We start from the raw sequence: 17,480 nt of genomic DNA, 5'->3' as shown, positions 1-17,480 counted from the left end.
GATGTTCGATACTGTTGACCACACAAGGTTCATTTGCATGTTTTAACGGTTTCAAGTTTATGATGTGTGCATGCCTTATATTATAAGTTATAACCAGTTTAGATTTTTTAGCGTTGGATGCAATTTTTGGCAGTTTCAAGGGTTGTAAACAACAATTTTCTTTCAAGGGCACTTGAGCAGCCCCTGGACCCCGGCCGCAGTAAGCTTTTTTATTCCAGCCCCTCTCACATCCCTGAAATTAATGCGAGTGACAGTGGGCAGACTATAAAATGTGACATGAAATTAATGCGAGTGGCCTCCATAGGAAAGATTAATTTCCTGATAACACACATCTGTGTCCCTTTCGGATAAATCCGAGTTATAGGTGTCTTCAATGAGATCAACTCGCTAAGACGTGTAATCAATTAACCTGTGTAGTCAATAGAGTTTTTTCGTGAGATCAACTCAAAGCATATTTTTGTAGCAATCATTTACCTAACGTGTATAGTTACCTCAATCTGGCTAAACATTAGCATGCATGTACCATTACAACTGTATCTTTCTAAGATATGCTGAGAAAGTTGCCACGAACTTGAAAAGTAAAAACCAAAGCAAGGGTTGACCTCAGGATTAGTGTGCTAAAACCCATTAACGCGTGATGGATCGATCGTGTTGGCTTTTGATAGACTATTGGACAATTAGTCTGTCTCGTCCACGATGAATTGTGCTCCAGTTGTTTTATAAATGTATTAGAATTTTAATCTTTTGTTTTAATAGCGTGTGAAACGTAGCTCGCTGGACAAAACATAAAAATAAATGTGTCATATTATTAATGCAAATTATCACGCACTCACATTTTTCGGATTAGTATTATGATCGCATTAATTTCAGGATCTACAGTCTTCAAAAGTACACTAATGTGTATTATAAATATGATAATCCTCCACAGAAATATCAGGATGATAAAGATTTACAATATATAAACACCAATAAGGGTGTATACTATCAAATCAAATCCCATAGACGACAATAGTAACATATTTGGCTAAAACTCCTACCTGCAACGTATTAACCGACATAAACGCCACAGATATAAATACTACCACCCCTTACACTTAAAGTGCATCAGAAAAAAATGGGGGTCAAGCTGCTCGTTTCTGAGATAACGGGTAGCGTCTATGACTACCCTAGTTTCGCACAAAATTCGAGTACTTTTTTTTACAGGTACCCCATACATGTTTCAAGCACAAGGCTACTTGACACATTGGTACTAGATGAAATAAAATTGCAATTTTTTTTTACCCAGATGAAACTATTATTTTTTACAACCAACACACTCACATTTATAACCAATCACAGGACTTGTGGTGTTCACTTCTCTATCAAAAGTTGGGTGCACCTCGAACTTTGACCCAGCCAGAAGTTATTTGGTTTAGTACTACCTATACTGATAACATACATTTTTCAAAAAGTGTCCAGGTATGTGTCTTTATGACAACCAGGATCTGGTGTATTCTGACATAAACTGACAACCTCACTGAAACTGTTGTTTCTACAGTGCAACCTAATATAATGTACACCTCAAAAAGCATATATATTGCATATAGTTTTGTACAAATGCAATATGTCATATTAAACAACAAAATGTTTTAAAATAAAACTCCTGAAGATATTTACTTTCAGTTGGGTGTGTGTACTCAGGTATATATGTAGAGACAACAAAGATAGTCAGAGTACCTCTACCCCTTTAAAGAATTCCATTAAAACACATGCACTTGATTGACCCCTAGATTATGAAGACCTTAACAGGCACATCAAAGAAATATCAGTATTAAAAAAATACACTGTCTGAGGAAGGAAACACAAACATGACTGTACCTGTATGAAGTAATGACTTAACGTCCTGAACATTAGTGTTGGGAGGAAATCCTGTATGCTGGGTGTGGGTGTCTTCAAGTTACCAGGTGTGGGAATTTCAAATCCATCGGCCATGCTGATTTTCATAATGAACCATCAATACTATTGGCAGCCACCAATATTCCTGACTATATTTTATTTATAGCCTACTGTAGTTGGAGATTTTAATAGTTGTGATATCTGGAATAATCATGCAGCTTTAACACATTTATTTTTGATTAATTACTGAAAAAAACTATTTTTAAATGACAAAATTACCTGAACATCTATTTTCTTGCCTTATTTTCTAATCCGGATGAATACAATATGTACATTAGATGTATTCCTACTATCTGTAATCCAGCATTTTATTTAGCTAGTAACATTAGGTAATACAGCTTTAACAATAAAATAAATTATCAACTTAATCCAAGGCAGATAATCAAATCTGATAAAATTGGTTCTGAATCTAGTATAAACTCAAAATGCTTTTCATGAGAGCTAACTAAGTGATTATTAAAAAAAAAAAAATGATCTGGAGATCTAAGTATATGTTTAACAACCTTATTGTTATGTACAAATAAGAACAGAAGGCACAATAGTGACAACAAATTTAATTATGTTTTTGGTAAAGTTTTTTCTTCAAATTTACTTTAAATTTTGCATAAAACTACAAATTTGTCTAAAATATAACTTAGCACCCTATAAATATGTCAAAATGACAATAAAAATCAACTTCTTTACAAATTTGAGTTTTCAGAATTTCATACATAAAAAATTAACAATGTTAATGGAAACTAAAGACATTAACCCACTATTGGCACATGCTATTTTTAATATAAAAATAAATTGCTATTAAAATCTTAGTTCAGGTTGCCTATATATAATACCATATTTAAGAGCAGTTGTATATGGCAAGTCAAATACCATGTAAAAAGAAATTATTGAAATCTTTACAGTATGAATTATAGGCCAAAACCAACCTTTCTTCAGTGCTAACTTTGATTCAAACTCCATTCAGAGCCATGTACAGAGATCATTGTCAAGGTCAAGGTCATTGTGAGCTTGCATGATCGAGTGATGGCTAATTAATCAACCAGTATAGTTTAATTAAATAAAATAACAAAATCATAATATTTTTTATTATGCACTAAAATATGTGCTATAGGGTGTATACTACCAAATCAAATCCCATAGACGACAATAGTAACATATGTGGCTAAAACTCCTACCTGCAACGTATCAACCGACATAAACGCCACGGATATAAATACTACCACCCCTTACACTTAAAGTGAATCAGAAAGAAATGGGGGTCAAGCTGCTCGTTTCTGAGATAACGGGTAGCGTCTATAACTACCCTAGTTTCGCACAAAATTCAAGTACTTTTTTTTACAGGTACCCCATACATGTTTTAAGAACAAGGCTACTTGACACATTGGTGGTACTAGATGAAATAAAATTGCAATTTTTTTTTACCCAGATCAAACTATTATTTTTTACAACCAACACACTCACATTTATAACCAATCACAGGACTTGTGGTGTTCACTTCTCTATCAAAAGTTGGGTGCACCTCGAACTTTGACCCAGCCGGAAGTTATTTGGTTTAGTACTACCATAAGTGCATTAACACTGGATTTTTTTTGGGGGAGGGGGCACTTTCAGGGAGGAGTACACAACCCTAGCACGCTACCCTTGGATTCTCACCTGTTGTGTGCATTGGAAATATGAACAATATATAATAAATTAAATTATTTTTTAAATTTCTATGCGTTTCAAGGCAATTCAGTGTGTTTTATTCATTTTAGTTACAGTTTTCAACAAGCCACGCGACTCTATACTATCAAAAATAGAAGCATTGCAAAGTAAGTTACTGTTTGTTCAAAATAAATTAATTAATGCTCAGAATTCTCTGAATTGTTCCTTAATTCTGGTTTATAAAGATCTACATGTGTTTACAAACTGTTCCTGACCTAGTTGTCCTCTTTTGAAATGGTCGCAGTCACCCCATACATTTTAAGACTAAAATTTAGCTGATTTTTGGGGTCCAATTTCATTTGTAATATCTGAATGTTTTAACCGATTCCTAAAACGGAACTGTGGCCTGATGTCTACACAAGAACCCCCCACCCCCAAACCCCCTCCCAAACAAACCTCAACGGCCGATGAGCAAGAATAATTGGATCAGGCCCTGATTGACCTATGGGGCAGGACGTAGCCCAGTGGTAAAGCATTCGCTTGATGCGCGATCAGTCTGGGATCGATCCCTGTCGGTGGGCCCATTGGGCTATATCTCGTTCCAGCAAGTGCTTCACAACTGGTGTAACAAAGGCCGTGGTATGTACTATCCTGTCTGTGGGATGGTGCATATAAAAGATCCCTTGATGCTAATCGAAAAGAGTAGCGTGTTTCCTCTCTGAGACAATGTTTCCTCTCTCAATATCTCTGTGGTCTTTAACCATATGTCCGACGCCATATAACCATAAATAAAATGTGTTGAGTGTGTCGTTAAATAAAACATTTCTTTAATCCTTCCTTCATTTAAAAAAAACAGCCCCTATTGTTTAAAACAATTCAAGATGTGTTTTGTTCTTTTTAAGTTCAATTATCCAACACGTCTCTTGTCTCAGAAGAAAAGAAACCAGTTACTTCACGTGAGTTTATTACAAGGACATTTACATAAAACTATTGAGCTTTAAGTTAATGTTTGTTCCAGATAAAATACATAATGTGTGCTCTAGAGATGATAGCGAACCAGATTCTTCACATTAATTAACAGGGTCATTATAGAAAAAACTAGCAAGCTATATATACTTCTGACTCAACCCCTGCAATTGCCCTTGGCAATCAGCAATGCTGTGGAGATTGACACAGAGTTTTTCGTTCTCTGCGGCATTAATTTTGCCGTGGACTATATATTGAATTTACCGGCGTCATGGTTTGGCCATCGGTCTACAGGCTGGTAGGTACTGTGTTCGGATCCCAGTCGAGGCATGGGATTTTTAATCCAGATACTGACTCCAAACCCTGAGTGAGGCTCAATGGGTAGGTGTAAACCACTTGCACCGACCAGTGATCCATAACTGGTTCAACAAAGGCCATGGTTTGTACTATCCTGCCTGTGGGAAACGCAAATAAAAGATCCCTTGCTGCCTGTCGTAAAAGAGTAACCTATGTGGCGACAGCAGGTTTCCTCTAAAAAACAGTATCAGAATGACCATATGTTTGACGTCCAATAGCCGATGATAAAATAAAAAATCACTACTCTAGTGGTGTTGTTACATAAAACAAACTTTACTTTATATATTGGATTTTCTTTTTTTGAAGATGTATTTTTTTCTTATTATTAAAAGTAAAATATACTTTGTGAACTGAAAACATTAAAAGTAAATATTAAAACAGTAACTGCACCGTTATTACTAAGTATGTAAATCTCAGTGCCATCCGGGCATAATCGAAACTACATGTGAATTACCAGCACTAAGCAAGTAGCAACTATGTGTAGGCCATTGAACTCTGTTCACTGTTCACTGTTCACTGTTCATAGCACACACATTGCAGGGACCACTAGATTGCAGAGGGGTGACAGTTTATACCAGTACATACATGTAGTTGAACCGTGGCTATGGTGCATTACGGGGGGGGGTTTCAGTAAAATGTTCAACATACACAGGCATGTGATTCTTCCGCTAATTGGCGGAATTCCGCTTTTTAATTTTTTTTCCTTTTTTCTTTTTTTTCAATTCCCCCCTAGTCATCTTGTGCATTCTGCACTTGATTATGTGGCTTCGGCACGCATGTATCATTTTCAGCTTTTTTAGAAATGTTTCAATCACATGCCTGCATGCACTCTTACAAGTTACTTGATGTGTTATGGTTGGCCTGATGATGATATATTTGTAGATATACATATAGAGAGAGAGATCGTTCCAATAGTTTAATAAAAATTTCTCTGTCATTTATATTGGCAAAAATGCTACCCTTTTCTGGTGCCAAATGACCTACATGTAATCCAAACAAACCCAAAAAACTATCGTTTTAATTGGGCTTGACGGGGTATTCGGTCTCGGTGACCGATTTCCTAACAGAAATTATGCCATTATTAAAGAAAATTATTTTAATTTTGTATCGCATTAAATATATTCTGACACTTAGATGTAATATAAATAAAATATAAATATTGAACTGCCATATCACTGTAGACTGACTGACTGATAAAATTGTCATCCCCTTGCAACCCCATTGTTCTTGACTGTGCACATGTCATTAGCTTGTTAACTGTCACATCACTTTTATTCGATGAATACCGCCACTGTTATAATTGAATCTTACAGCATATTGGCAAACAAGACAAATAACAAACTCAGCATTCAAGAGTTGCAAACATGTTAACGGGTAAAATTGGTATAACAAAGGCTGTGTATTGTAGGTACATGTAGCCCGTCTGTCCAATGATGCATATAAACGATAACAAAGGCTGTGTATTGTAGGTACATGTAGCCCGTCTGTCCAATGATGCATATAAACGATAACAAAGGCTGTGTATTGTACTAGCCTTTCTGTTGGACGATGCATATAAACAATTTCTTGCTGCTTATGGAAATGTCTACTCAAAGAATGGCCCATGAAATTGCTGTGGAAAATGAAGTGGACACTATTTTTCCACAGCAAATGATTTGCCATGGTAATTTTCTTAATTGCAGGGGTTGTGACTGACTGTTCCAAATAAATAACTTACCTTACGCAGTTACGGTGATCTCAATGATAGATCGCTTCGTAAAACGGGACCCTGGCAGCTCTTATCTTTCAATTGCTGTCCACCTCCACATCCCAATCCTTGTCTCTCCAAACAGGTACTAGTCTTTTCTGTGCCGTCTGCCATTTCCCCATCAGCTTTATCTGTGGGCTTAGTCTGACAACTTTGGAGAGAGTTCAGTAGTTACTTCTGGCATTGTTAAGAGGCACATGTAACCACTTCCTATGCTTCTGTACCACCCTACTACCGGTGGTAGTTAGTTAGTTAGTGCTGTGGGACAGACCAGTTTCATTAGCCGTATAGGACAAGGATGCCATTGCCATTGATGTTATACATTGAAAGGGAATGTAGTTGGTTTTTATGAAATTTAGTGTGTCTTTTTCTTTGTAGATAAACATTCCAAGAAGCCTCATAAAAATACTAAGTTATCAGAAGAAATGCAACCAGATACATCACGTAAGTCAACCGCATCCTTAAGGATTTTTCTCCCAAGCAAATTAGTGCAAACATGATCCAGTACTGTAACTGCTGAAATAGAGGGGAGGATGGAGAGTGAGAGGATCAGCATTGAAAACCATTATGTGAATGTTAAGTAATTAACATGTTATTAATATGTTGTAGATCGCCCGCCCACAGATGTTCCTAAACATTGGCACGGTTAATTGTCGGCGAAATAGGCATGTCTTTGTTTACCTTCCGGTGACTGATATCGTAAATTGTTATGCACTGATTAGTTCCGCTGCGCACTGCGTAACATGTCCTGTCTAATTGTATGGCATGTCTTCCTCCAATCAAAGGGCGCATCAAAAGTTCTACAGTTTGCATAAGCCAATTATAGGGCATATAATGAAGCTACTTTATTTAACTAAAAAAGGTGGGCATTAATTTTCTAGCAGCGAAAGTGTAACATGGGATATATATAGCTAAAGTTTTATCCTAATCCACCTCACCCTAATTCTATTATTTACTATTAGTTATTTAGTTTAGTATTTATGTAGTTATAATTTTGAGATGGAGGACCATAGTTCTAAATTCCTGTGTCATCTTTAACGACATTAGGCACTAGCGTGTATAAATAAAACATGTATGGTCTATTACCCAAATCAAAATGTGAAATGTGTTGTTGTTTATTCTAGTATATGTCATAATATAATATCGCAAACGGTTGTTAATAGCAGCTCTTTGATGAAGTTTCAGTAGGCAGTTTAATCCTTCATTACAGTTCCCCCAAATTACACAACAGTAGTCTATTAGTGGTAAAATATATCCATTATAAAAGACGGTTTTTTTTGGCTTCAAAGTTCAAGTATCTGATAATTCTTTATAATGAATAGTTATATACATGTACTTGTGAAAATTAGGAAACAAACATGTTTTACTTGATTTGTCCATTTTAAACTGTTTTCGACTTTAATTAACACCTAAAGGTTGTTCATAGACAGTATGTTGTGATAATTCTGAATTTACTGAAAGACAAATGTCTTCTAGAGATGCAATCTTTTGTCTAGTTTCTATTGTCATGTATTTTTGTTGTGTTAATAAACATTTTATTATGTAAACACCATTTTCCGAAATAATTCAAATCATAAATATTGTAGTTTTGTCTTGAATTTCATAGGATGTTTTCCCTGATATAAATATTGTTGAGTCATCTGCATATATGCTTGTTGTACTATGTTCTACATGTAAAGGAAGATCATTTATATGTAGTATGAAAAGGAGAGGTCCAAGAATCGATCCTTGTGGAACACCATAAATAATGGGTTCTGGCTTTGATATTAACTACCGGCCTCGGTGATGTGGTTAAGCCATCAGACATAAGGCTGGTAGGTACTGGGTTCCTACTGGCTTGAACCTTAATTGGATATAAGCACGAAAATAAGTTGAATTGAAATGACATGAAATGATAATACAGATACTGACCGAAATCATTAATTCTTGATGACTTTTTTTATTTTTTTTCAATTGATGTTGTCTAACACAATTCAGAATGTCTTACTCTTTTAGGTAGATATTCTGTGGAACCTGAAACTGTGTTATCGGAAGAAAACCTAAGTCCTCCACGTAAGTTAACAATCAACAACTTCAGGGACATCAGACATTAATTTGTGGTCAGTTATTGTATGCATTTGATTTCAGTCTGTTTATTAAATGAAATGTCTGTTACCATGAGTTGTATGTTTTTTAAAAGTGGTTGAGTATAAATTAATGATTATTAATAATTAATGCTCAATGATGACAATCAGAAAAAAGACATCCAAATACTTCATGTAAATCAGCAGTTAGGGTAAAACTTAGTGAGCTACAAGTTACCAATGTTACTGATTGAAATGGCTTACTTTAAAAAAAATAATTCAAAATTAAGGATTGTCTGTTATTCCTTTTGCGTTCATCGGGGTATGAACTTAAAAAATCACCTGCAAACTGTGTGAATTGGCGAAGCCTTTCTCACATAAGTTTGCGGATGATGTGGTTTTTTCATACCCAGATGAATGTAAAAGAAATAACAGACAATACTTGTAATTAAATTTGAATCATGTAGTTACATCTGGCATTGTTAAAAGGCACAAGTAACCACTTCCTATACTCCTGTACCACCCTACTACTGGCGGTCGTTAGTTAGTGCCGTGGGACAGACCAGCTTCATTAGCCGTAGAGGACAAGGATGCCATTGCCATTGATGTTATACGTTGAAAGAGATTGTAGTTGGTTTTTAATTGCTGGGTTTTTATTAAATTTAGTGTGTCTTTTTCTTTGTAGATAAACATTCCAAGAAGCCTCATAAAAATACTAAGTTACCAGAAGAAAGCCAACCAGATACATCACGTAAGTCATGCAACAGGGCCCTTAAGGGTTTTTCTCCCAAGCAAATAAGTGCAAACATGATCCAGTACTGTAACTGCTGAAATAGAGGGGCAGATGGAGAGAGAGAGAGGATCAGCATTGAAAACCATTATGTGAATGTTACGTAATTAACATGTTATTAAAGCTGCGGTGTCTGGAATATTTTTATTATTTAAGCATTTAGAATAGATGATCCAGTTCTGTTTGGTACATAAAAGGCCCAGCACATCGCTATAGTTTCGCAATGCTCGCTTATCTACATTATCTAGGTCAACTACAAACCCAGTGTCCAGCTTGTTTTTCTTCAATTAGCGGGACACCAGTAGAACTGGGAATTTACGCGAGTGGTATGGTCTAAAAGAAAAAATTTTGATAAATAATTGTATAGTTGCTGGGAGACATGTTTTTCTGTTAGTTTGGACAATATTGATAATAAAAACCGGCCTTGGTGGTGTGGTTAAGCCATCGGCTGGTAGGTACAGGGTTCGCAGCCCAGTACTGTCTCCTACCCAGAGCGAGTTTTAACAACTCACTGGGTAGGCGTAAGACCACTACACTCTCTTCTTTCTCACTATAACAACTAACCCACTGTCCTGAAGAGACAGCGAGTTTTAACGACTCAGTGGGTAGGTGTAAGACCACTACACTCTCTTCTCTCTCACTATAACAACTAATCCACTGTCCTGAACAGACAGCGAGTTTTAACGACTCAATGGGTAGGTGTAAGACTACTACACTCTTCTCTCTCACTATAACAACTAATCAACTGTCCTGAACAGACAGCGAGTTTTAACGACTCAATGGGTAGGTGTAAGACCGCTACACTCTCTTCTCTTTCACTATAACAACTAATCAACTGTCCTGAACAGACAGCGAGTTTTAACGACTCAATGGGTAGGTGTAAGACCACTACACTCTCTTCTCTCTCACTATAACAACTAACCCACTGTCCTGAACAGACAGCGAGTTTTAACGACTCAATGGGTAGGTGTAAGACCGCTACACTCTCTTCTCTCTCACTATAACAACTAACCCACTGTCCTGAACAGACAGCGAATTTTAACGACTCGATGGGTAGGTGTAAGACCGCTACACTCTCTTCTCTCTCACTATAACAACTAATCCACTGTCCTGAACAGACAGCGAATTTTAACAACTCAATGGGTAGGTGTAAGACCGCTACACTCTCTTCTCTCTCACTATAACAACTAATCCACTGTCCTGAACAGACAGCGAGTTTTAACAACTCAATGGGTAGGTGTAAGACCGCTACACTCTCTTCTCTCTCACTATAACAACTAACCCACTGTCCTGAACAGACAGCGAGTTTTAACGACTCAATGGGTAGGTGTAAGACCGCTACACTCTCTTCTCTCTCACTATAACAACTAATCCACTGTCCTGAACAGACAGCGAGTTTTAACGACTCAATGGGTAGGTGTAAGACCACTACACTCTCTTCTCTCTCACTATAACAACTAACCCACTGTCCTGAACAGACAGCGAGTTTTAACGACTCAATGGGTAGGTGTAAGACCACTACACTCTCTTCTCTCTCACTATAACAACTAACCCACTGTCCTGAACAGACAGCGAATTTTAACGACTCAATGGGTAGGTGTAAGACCACTACACTCTCTTCTCTCTCACTATAACAACTAATCCACTGTCCTGAACAGACAGCTAGTTTTAACGACTCAATGGGTAGGTGTAAGACCACTACACTCTCTTCTCTCTCACTATAACAACTAACCCACTGTCCTGAACAGACAGCGAATTTTAACGACTCAATGGGTAGGTGTAAGACCGCTACACTCTCTTCTCTCTCACTATAACAACTAATCCACTGTCCTGAACAGACAGCGAGTTTAACGACTCAATGGGTAGGTGTAAGACCGCTACACTCTCTTCTCTCTCACTATAACAACTAATCCACTTTGAACAGAAGCGAGACGACTCAATGGGTAGGTGTAAGACCGCTACACTCTCTTCTCTCTCACTATAACAACTAATCCACTGTCCTGAACAGACAGCGAGTTTTAACGACTCAATGGGTAGGTGTAAGACCGCTACACTCTCTTCTCTCTCACTATAACAACTAACCCACTGTCCTGAACAGACAGCGAGTTTTAACGACTCAATGGGTAGGTGTAAGACCACTACACTCTCTTCTCTCTCACTATAACAACTAATCCACTGTCCTGAACAGACAGCGAGTTTTAACGACTCAATGGGTAGGTGTAAGACCACTACACTCTCTTCTCTCTCACTATAACAACTAATCCACTGTCCTGAACAGACAGCGAATTTTAACGACTCAATGGGTAGGTGTAAGACCACTACACTCTCTTCTCTCTCACTATAACAACTAATCCACTGTCCTGAACAGACAGCGAGTTTTAACGACTCAATGGGTAGGTGTAAGACCGCTACACTCTCTTCTCTCTCACTATAACAACTAACCCACTGTCCTGAACAGACAGCCCAGATAGCTGAGGTGTGTGCCCAGGACAGTGTGCTTGAACCTTAATTGAATATACCGGTAAGCAGGAAAATAAGTTGATATGAAATGAAATGATAACACAGATATTGGCTGGAATCATTAGTTCTAGATGACATTTTCTTGTTTTTTTCAATTGATGTTGTTTAACACAATTCAGAATGTCTTACTCTTTTAGGTAGATATTCTGTGGAACCTGAAACTGTGTTATCGGAAGAAAACCTAAGCCCTCCACGTAAGTTAACAGTCAACAACTTCAGGGACGTCAGACATTAATTTGTGGTCAGTTATTGTATGCATTTGATTTCAATCTGTTTATTAAATGAAATGTTTGTTACCATGAGTTGCATTTTTTTTAAAGTGGTTCATTATAAATTAATGATTATTAATAATTAATGCTCAGTGATGACAATCAGAAAAAAGACGTCCAAATACTTCATGTAAATCAGCAGTTATGGTAAAACATATTGAGCTACAAATTACCATTATTTACTGATTGATATGGCTTACTTTAAAAAAATAAAAATTAGGGATTGTCTGCTATTTGTTTTATGTTCATCGGGGTATGAACTAAAAAAATCGTTCTCACATAAGTTTGCGAATGATGTTTTTTTTTTTCATACCCAGATGAACGTAAAAGAAATAACAGACAATACTTGTAATTAAATTTGAATCGTGTACTTACATCTGGCATTGTTAAGAGGCACATGTAACCACTTCCTATACTCCTGTACCACCCTACTAATGGCGGTCAATTATTGTATGCATTTGATTTCAGTCTGTTTATTAAATGATATGTTTGTTACCATGAGTTTTTAAAGTGGTTCAGTATACATTAATGATTAATAATTAATGCTAAAAAAAAGTAAAGTTTGTTTTGTTTAACGAAGCCACTAGAGCACATTGAGTTTTTTTATCTTATATCGGCTATTGAATGTCAAACATGTGGTCATTCTGACACTGTTTTTATCTTATATCGGCTATTGGATGTCAAACATATGGTCATTCTGACACTGTTTTTATCTTATATCGGCTATTGAATGTCAAACGTGGTCATTCTGACACTGTTTTTATCTTATATCGGCTATTGAATGTCAAACATATGGTCATTCTGACACTGTTTTTATCTTATATCGGCTATTGAATGTCAAACATATGGTCATTCTGACACTGTTTTTATCTTATATCAGCTATTTGACGTCAAACATATGGTCATTCTGACACTGTTTTTATCTTATATCGGCTATTGAATGTCAAACATGTGGTCATTCTGACACTGTTTTTATCTTATATCGGCTATTGAATGTCAAACATGTGGTCATTCTGACACTGTTTTTATCTTATATCGGCTATTGAATGTCAAACATGTGGTCATTCTGACACTGTTTTTATCTTATATCGGCTATTGAATGTCAAACATGTGGTCATTCTGACACTGTTTTTATCTTATATCGGCTATTGAATGTCAAACATGTGGTCATTCTGACACTGTTTTTATCTTATATCGGCTATTGAATGTCAAACATGTGGTCATTCTGACACTGTTTTTTATCTTATATCGGCTATTGAATGTCAAACATGTGGTCATTCTGACACTGTTTTTATCTTATATCGGCTATTGAATGTCAAACATGTGGTCATTCTGACACTGTTTTTATCTTATATCGGCTATTGAATGTCAAACATGTGGTCATTCTGACACTGTTTTTATCTTATATCGGCTATTGAATGTCAAACATGTGGTCATTCTGACACTGTTTTTATCTTATATCGGCTATTGAATGTCAAACATGTGGTCATTCTGACACTGTTTTTATCTTATATCGGCTATTGAATGTCAAACATGTGGTCATTCTGACACTGGTTTTATCTTATATCGGCTATTGAATGTCAAACATGTGGTCATTCTGACACTGGTTTTATCTTATATCGGCTATTGAATGTCAAACATATGGTCATTCTGACACTGTTTTTATCTTATATCGGCTATTGAATGTCAAACATATGGTCATTCTGACACTGTTTTTATCTTATATCGGCTATTGCATGTCAAACATATGGTCATTCTGACACTGTTTTTATCTTATATCGGCTATTGGACGTCAAACATATGGTCATTCTGACACTGTTTTTATCTTATATCGGCTATTGGACGTCAAACATATGGTCATTCTGACACTGTTTTTATCTTATATCAGCTATTGAATGTCAAACATATGGTCATTCTGACACTATTTTTATCTTATATCGGCTATTGAATGTCAAACATATGGTCATTCTGACACTGTTTTTGTTTCTTTAGAGGAAACCTGCTGTCAACATAGGCTACTCTTTTATGACAGGCAGCAAGGGATCTTTTATTTGCGCTTCCCACAGGCAGGATAGCACAAACCATGGCCTTTGTTGAACCAGTTATTGATCACTGGTCGGTGCAAGTGGTTTACACCTACCCATTGAGCCTTGCGGAGCGCTCACTCAGAGTTTGGAGTCTGTATCTGGATTAAAAATCCCATGCCTCGACTGGGATCCGAACCCAGTACCTACCAGCCTGTAGACCGATGGCCTAACCACGACGCCACCGAGGCTGGTAGTTAATGCTCAATGATGACATCAGAAAAAAGACATCCAAATACTTCATGTAAATTAGCAGTTATGGTAAAACTTATTGAGCTACAAGTTACCATTATTTACTGATTGCTACGGCTTACTTTAAAAAAACTAAATTAAGGATTGTTATTTCTTTTACGTTCATCGGGGTATGAACCAAAAAAATCATCCGCAAACCGTGTGAATCGGCAAAGCCGTTCTCACATAAGTTTGCGAATGATGGGGTTTTTTTTCATGTCCAGTTGAATGTAGTTTCATTAAACAAAACATCTTTCATGTCGTTCCAAATAAATTAATTATTGGAATTCTGAATTTGGGCATTTCCAAGAAAACTGCATGTTCTTGACCTGTCGTTTGATGAAATAAGATCACAGTGTCTCCATACTTTTTAAAATCCCACAAACGTTGTTTTTGTTTTTTTATTGCCCCAAAATACATTGATAAAATCCTACAAACTTTTGTTCAGTATCGTTTTGTTTTGTAAATTCTGAAAATGCCGACCTTTCATACAGTTAAGAGCCGGCATCGTTAATTCTTGATGACATTGATAGAGACAGAGTTTACGTACATGTACTCCTCTCTTTTTTAATTACTGTTGTTTAAAACAATTCAAGAGTAGCCCATGTAGTGGCAACAGCGGGTATCCTCTCAAACTCTGTGTGCTCCTTAACCATATGTCTGATGTGATATAACCGTAAATAAAATGTGTTGAGTGCGTCGTTAAATAGAACATTTCTTTCTTTCTTTAAAACAATTCAGAATGTCTTACTCTTTTTAGGTAGATATTCCGTGGAACCTCCTGAAACTTCGCTATCAGAACAAAAGCCGATCTCTCCACGTAAGTTAACAATTAACAACTTTATAGGGACATCAAACATTAATTTGTGGGCAGTTATCAGTGGAAAGGGATGGAGGGAATCGGTAGAGCTGGTTCCACTTATAGGAAGGGATGGTACCAAAGATTTGCAGGGTACAATGGTCTCTCTAGTATTCAGAAAAGGGATGGAGGGAATCGGTAGAGTTGGTTCCACTTATAGGAAGGGATGATACCTAAGATTTGCAGGTAAGTAAGTACTTCGAAAATGTCTTGTAAACGATGATGAGCCTGATTACTCTGGTAGTTCAAGGCGATGGCATGACTTGTGATTTAGGATGGCGGCCTAAATAAATGGATGGCGGATATTACTATCGCTGCCAATGGATGGCAGGCGTATTGGAGATAAATCTTAAGAGATGGCTGGCCCGCCATCATTTAAATTATTATGACATGTAGTGAGACCCATGGTTATTGTATGCAATTGATTTCAATTTGTTAAATGAAATGTTTGTTGTAATGAATGTTGTAGTTTTTTAAAGTACATAGATTCAGTATTAATTAATTATTAGTAGTAATTAATGCTGAAAAATTATAGTCTGCTAATTAACAAGATAGCTTTTATAATGAAGGTTTTAATAACAAAGTATTGATGTAAAAACAACCAACTCACTTTTACTCCCCATGTTAAAAGCAATGACATCATAGCCTATACAAAACAGATTTATTCCGTATGGGCTGACATCATGAAATGGGTCTGTCTTGCATAGCTAGGGTTGGGAGAAGACATTCCTCGAGATTTTCCAGGAATTCTGGATTTAGTCACTAAACTGAAAATTGTCCTTTGATGACAGCTAGTCACAGTAAATCTTATATTTTTTATGACCTTACAAAAGTTTGTGGATTTTTCATTTTATCTTTGAGTGCAAATGAAAAAAGAATCCACATTTGTTAAGTGGATACGCCCTAGTTGTTAACCATTATGCCGTTGTTTTTCGTTATTAAACCCATTTTCTCACAAATAAAATTGCACTTTACTTCCATTTTATTATTTAGAATATACATTTCCATTCACCTGAAGTGTTTTTTGGTAATCCTTGTAATCCTGGTGTTTGTAATACCACAAAATGCATTTTTCGTATTTCTTAAAAACGCACGCGAGTCTGAGAAAAAAACGTTGAGCAGACAAGGTCTAATCTATTTTTAGAGGGGATCTTCCCGTTTCAACGTTACAGATGTTTGTATACAATTTAACCGTTATCATTTTGGTTCGGTTTGTTTTCTCGTGCACGGTTCGCGCAATCAACATCCGATTTGTTGTTGTTTGCTTGTCGTTCATTTGTGAGGTTTTTCTTCACAGTTCGTGAACATTTTCACTGGTTTGTCACGTTTGACAGGCAGGTAATTTTATGATATTAGTATCAGTTTACATACAGATATGTGGGAATAATGACCCCTTTCCCCCCACTCACATTCTCCACCCCAACCTCATTCCCACCCACACCCACAATGGATTTTTTTCAATGAAAAATAATGCTATTTGTACTGTTTGTGCTTTTAAGAACATCGTTGATCACTCCAATGAAGCTGTTTTTAAAACAAAAGTGCTCAAACGATTTATAGTGGAATTTTTATATATTTGTTTTTTATCTATGTATATGCGGTAAAAATGTTTCATTGGTGACAGTACATTTGTATTATCTCGTATTGATTTACTCACCCAGCATTATTATCTGTGCAAGTTTAAAAAGTCACTTTTTTCTTTAGTTCCCATGTATTTAAAACTCCGTTTTAGTAGTGAACATATGTACTTGTGTGTCTGCTGGATGTCATTTTAAGAAACACAACTAATGTTTCTCTTTGTTGCTTTGCAGAAAAGTTTACAATTAAATATACAAACAAACAAACAATGTAGTTAATGGATATAAAACATGATTAATTCGACTACACACGGAAAATAGGATACATCATAGTGATTCACACACCTATTCACTTTATGGTCCATGGATAAAAATTTTGTCTGCACATTACAGTGATATAAGGATATCTTTATAATATGTGAAAATTTCAAGGTGTAATGA

General features: G+C 36.3%; 1 protein-coding gene across 1 annotated transcript in view; it reads left to right on the top strand.

Annotated features, from left to right (window-relative positions):
* Nucleotides 1-17,480, top strand: part of LOC121385832 (proteoglycan 4-like) — a 94,484-nt gene that overhangs the window by 32,257 nt on the left and 44,747 nt on the right. Inside the window, exons 17-23 of the mRNA XM_041516620.1 lie at nucleotides 3,687-3,743; nucleotides 4,479-4,532; nucleotides 7,025-7,090; nucleotides 8,642-8,698; nucleotides 9,395-9,460; nucleotides 12,157-12,213; nucleotides 15,364-15,423. Of these exons, the coding sequence (XP_041372554.1) occupies nucleotides 3,687-3,743; nucleotides 4,479-4,532; nucleotides 7,025-7,090; nucleotides 8,642-8,698; nucleotides 9,395-9,460; nucleotides 12,157-12,213; nucleotides 15,364-15,423 (417 nt within the window). The remainder of the gene's footprint in view (nucleotides 1-3,686; nucleotides 3,744-4,478; nucleotides 4,533-7,024; nucleotides 7,091-8,641; nucleotides 8,699-9,394; nucleotides 9,461-12,156; nucleotides 12,214-15,363; nucleotides 15,424-17,480) is intronic.

The sequence above is a fragment of the Gigantopelta aegis genome, chromosome 12 (assembly GCF_016097555.1).
Source record: "Gigantopelta aegis isolate Gae_Host chromosome 12, Gae_host_genome, whole genome shotgun sequence".
NCBI classification, from domain to species: domain Eukaryota; kingdom Metazoa; phylum Mollusca; class Gastropoda; order Neomphalida; family Peltospiridae; genus Gigantopelta; species Gigantopelta aegis.
Note: the sequence above shows the minus strand (reverse complement) of the source record. Positions and strands in the feature narration are given on the sequence as shown.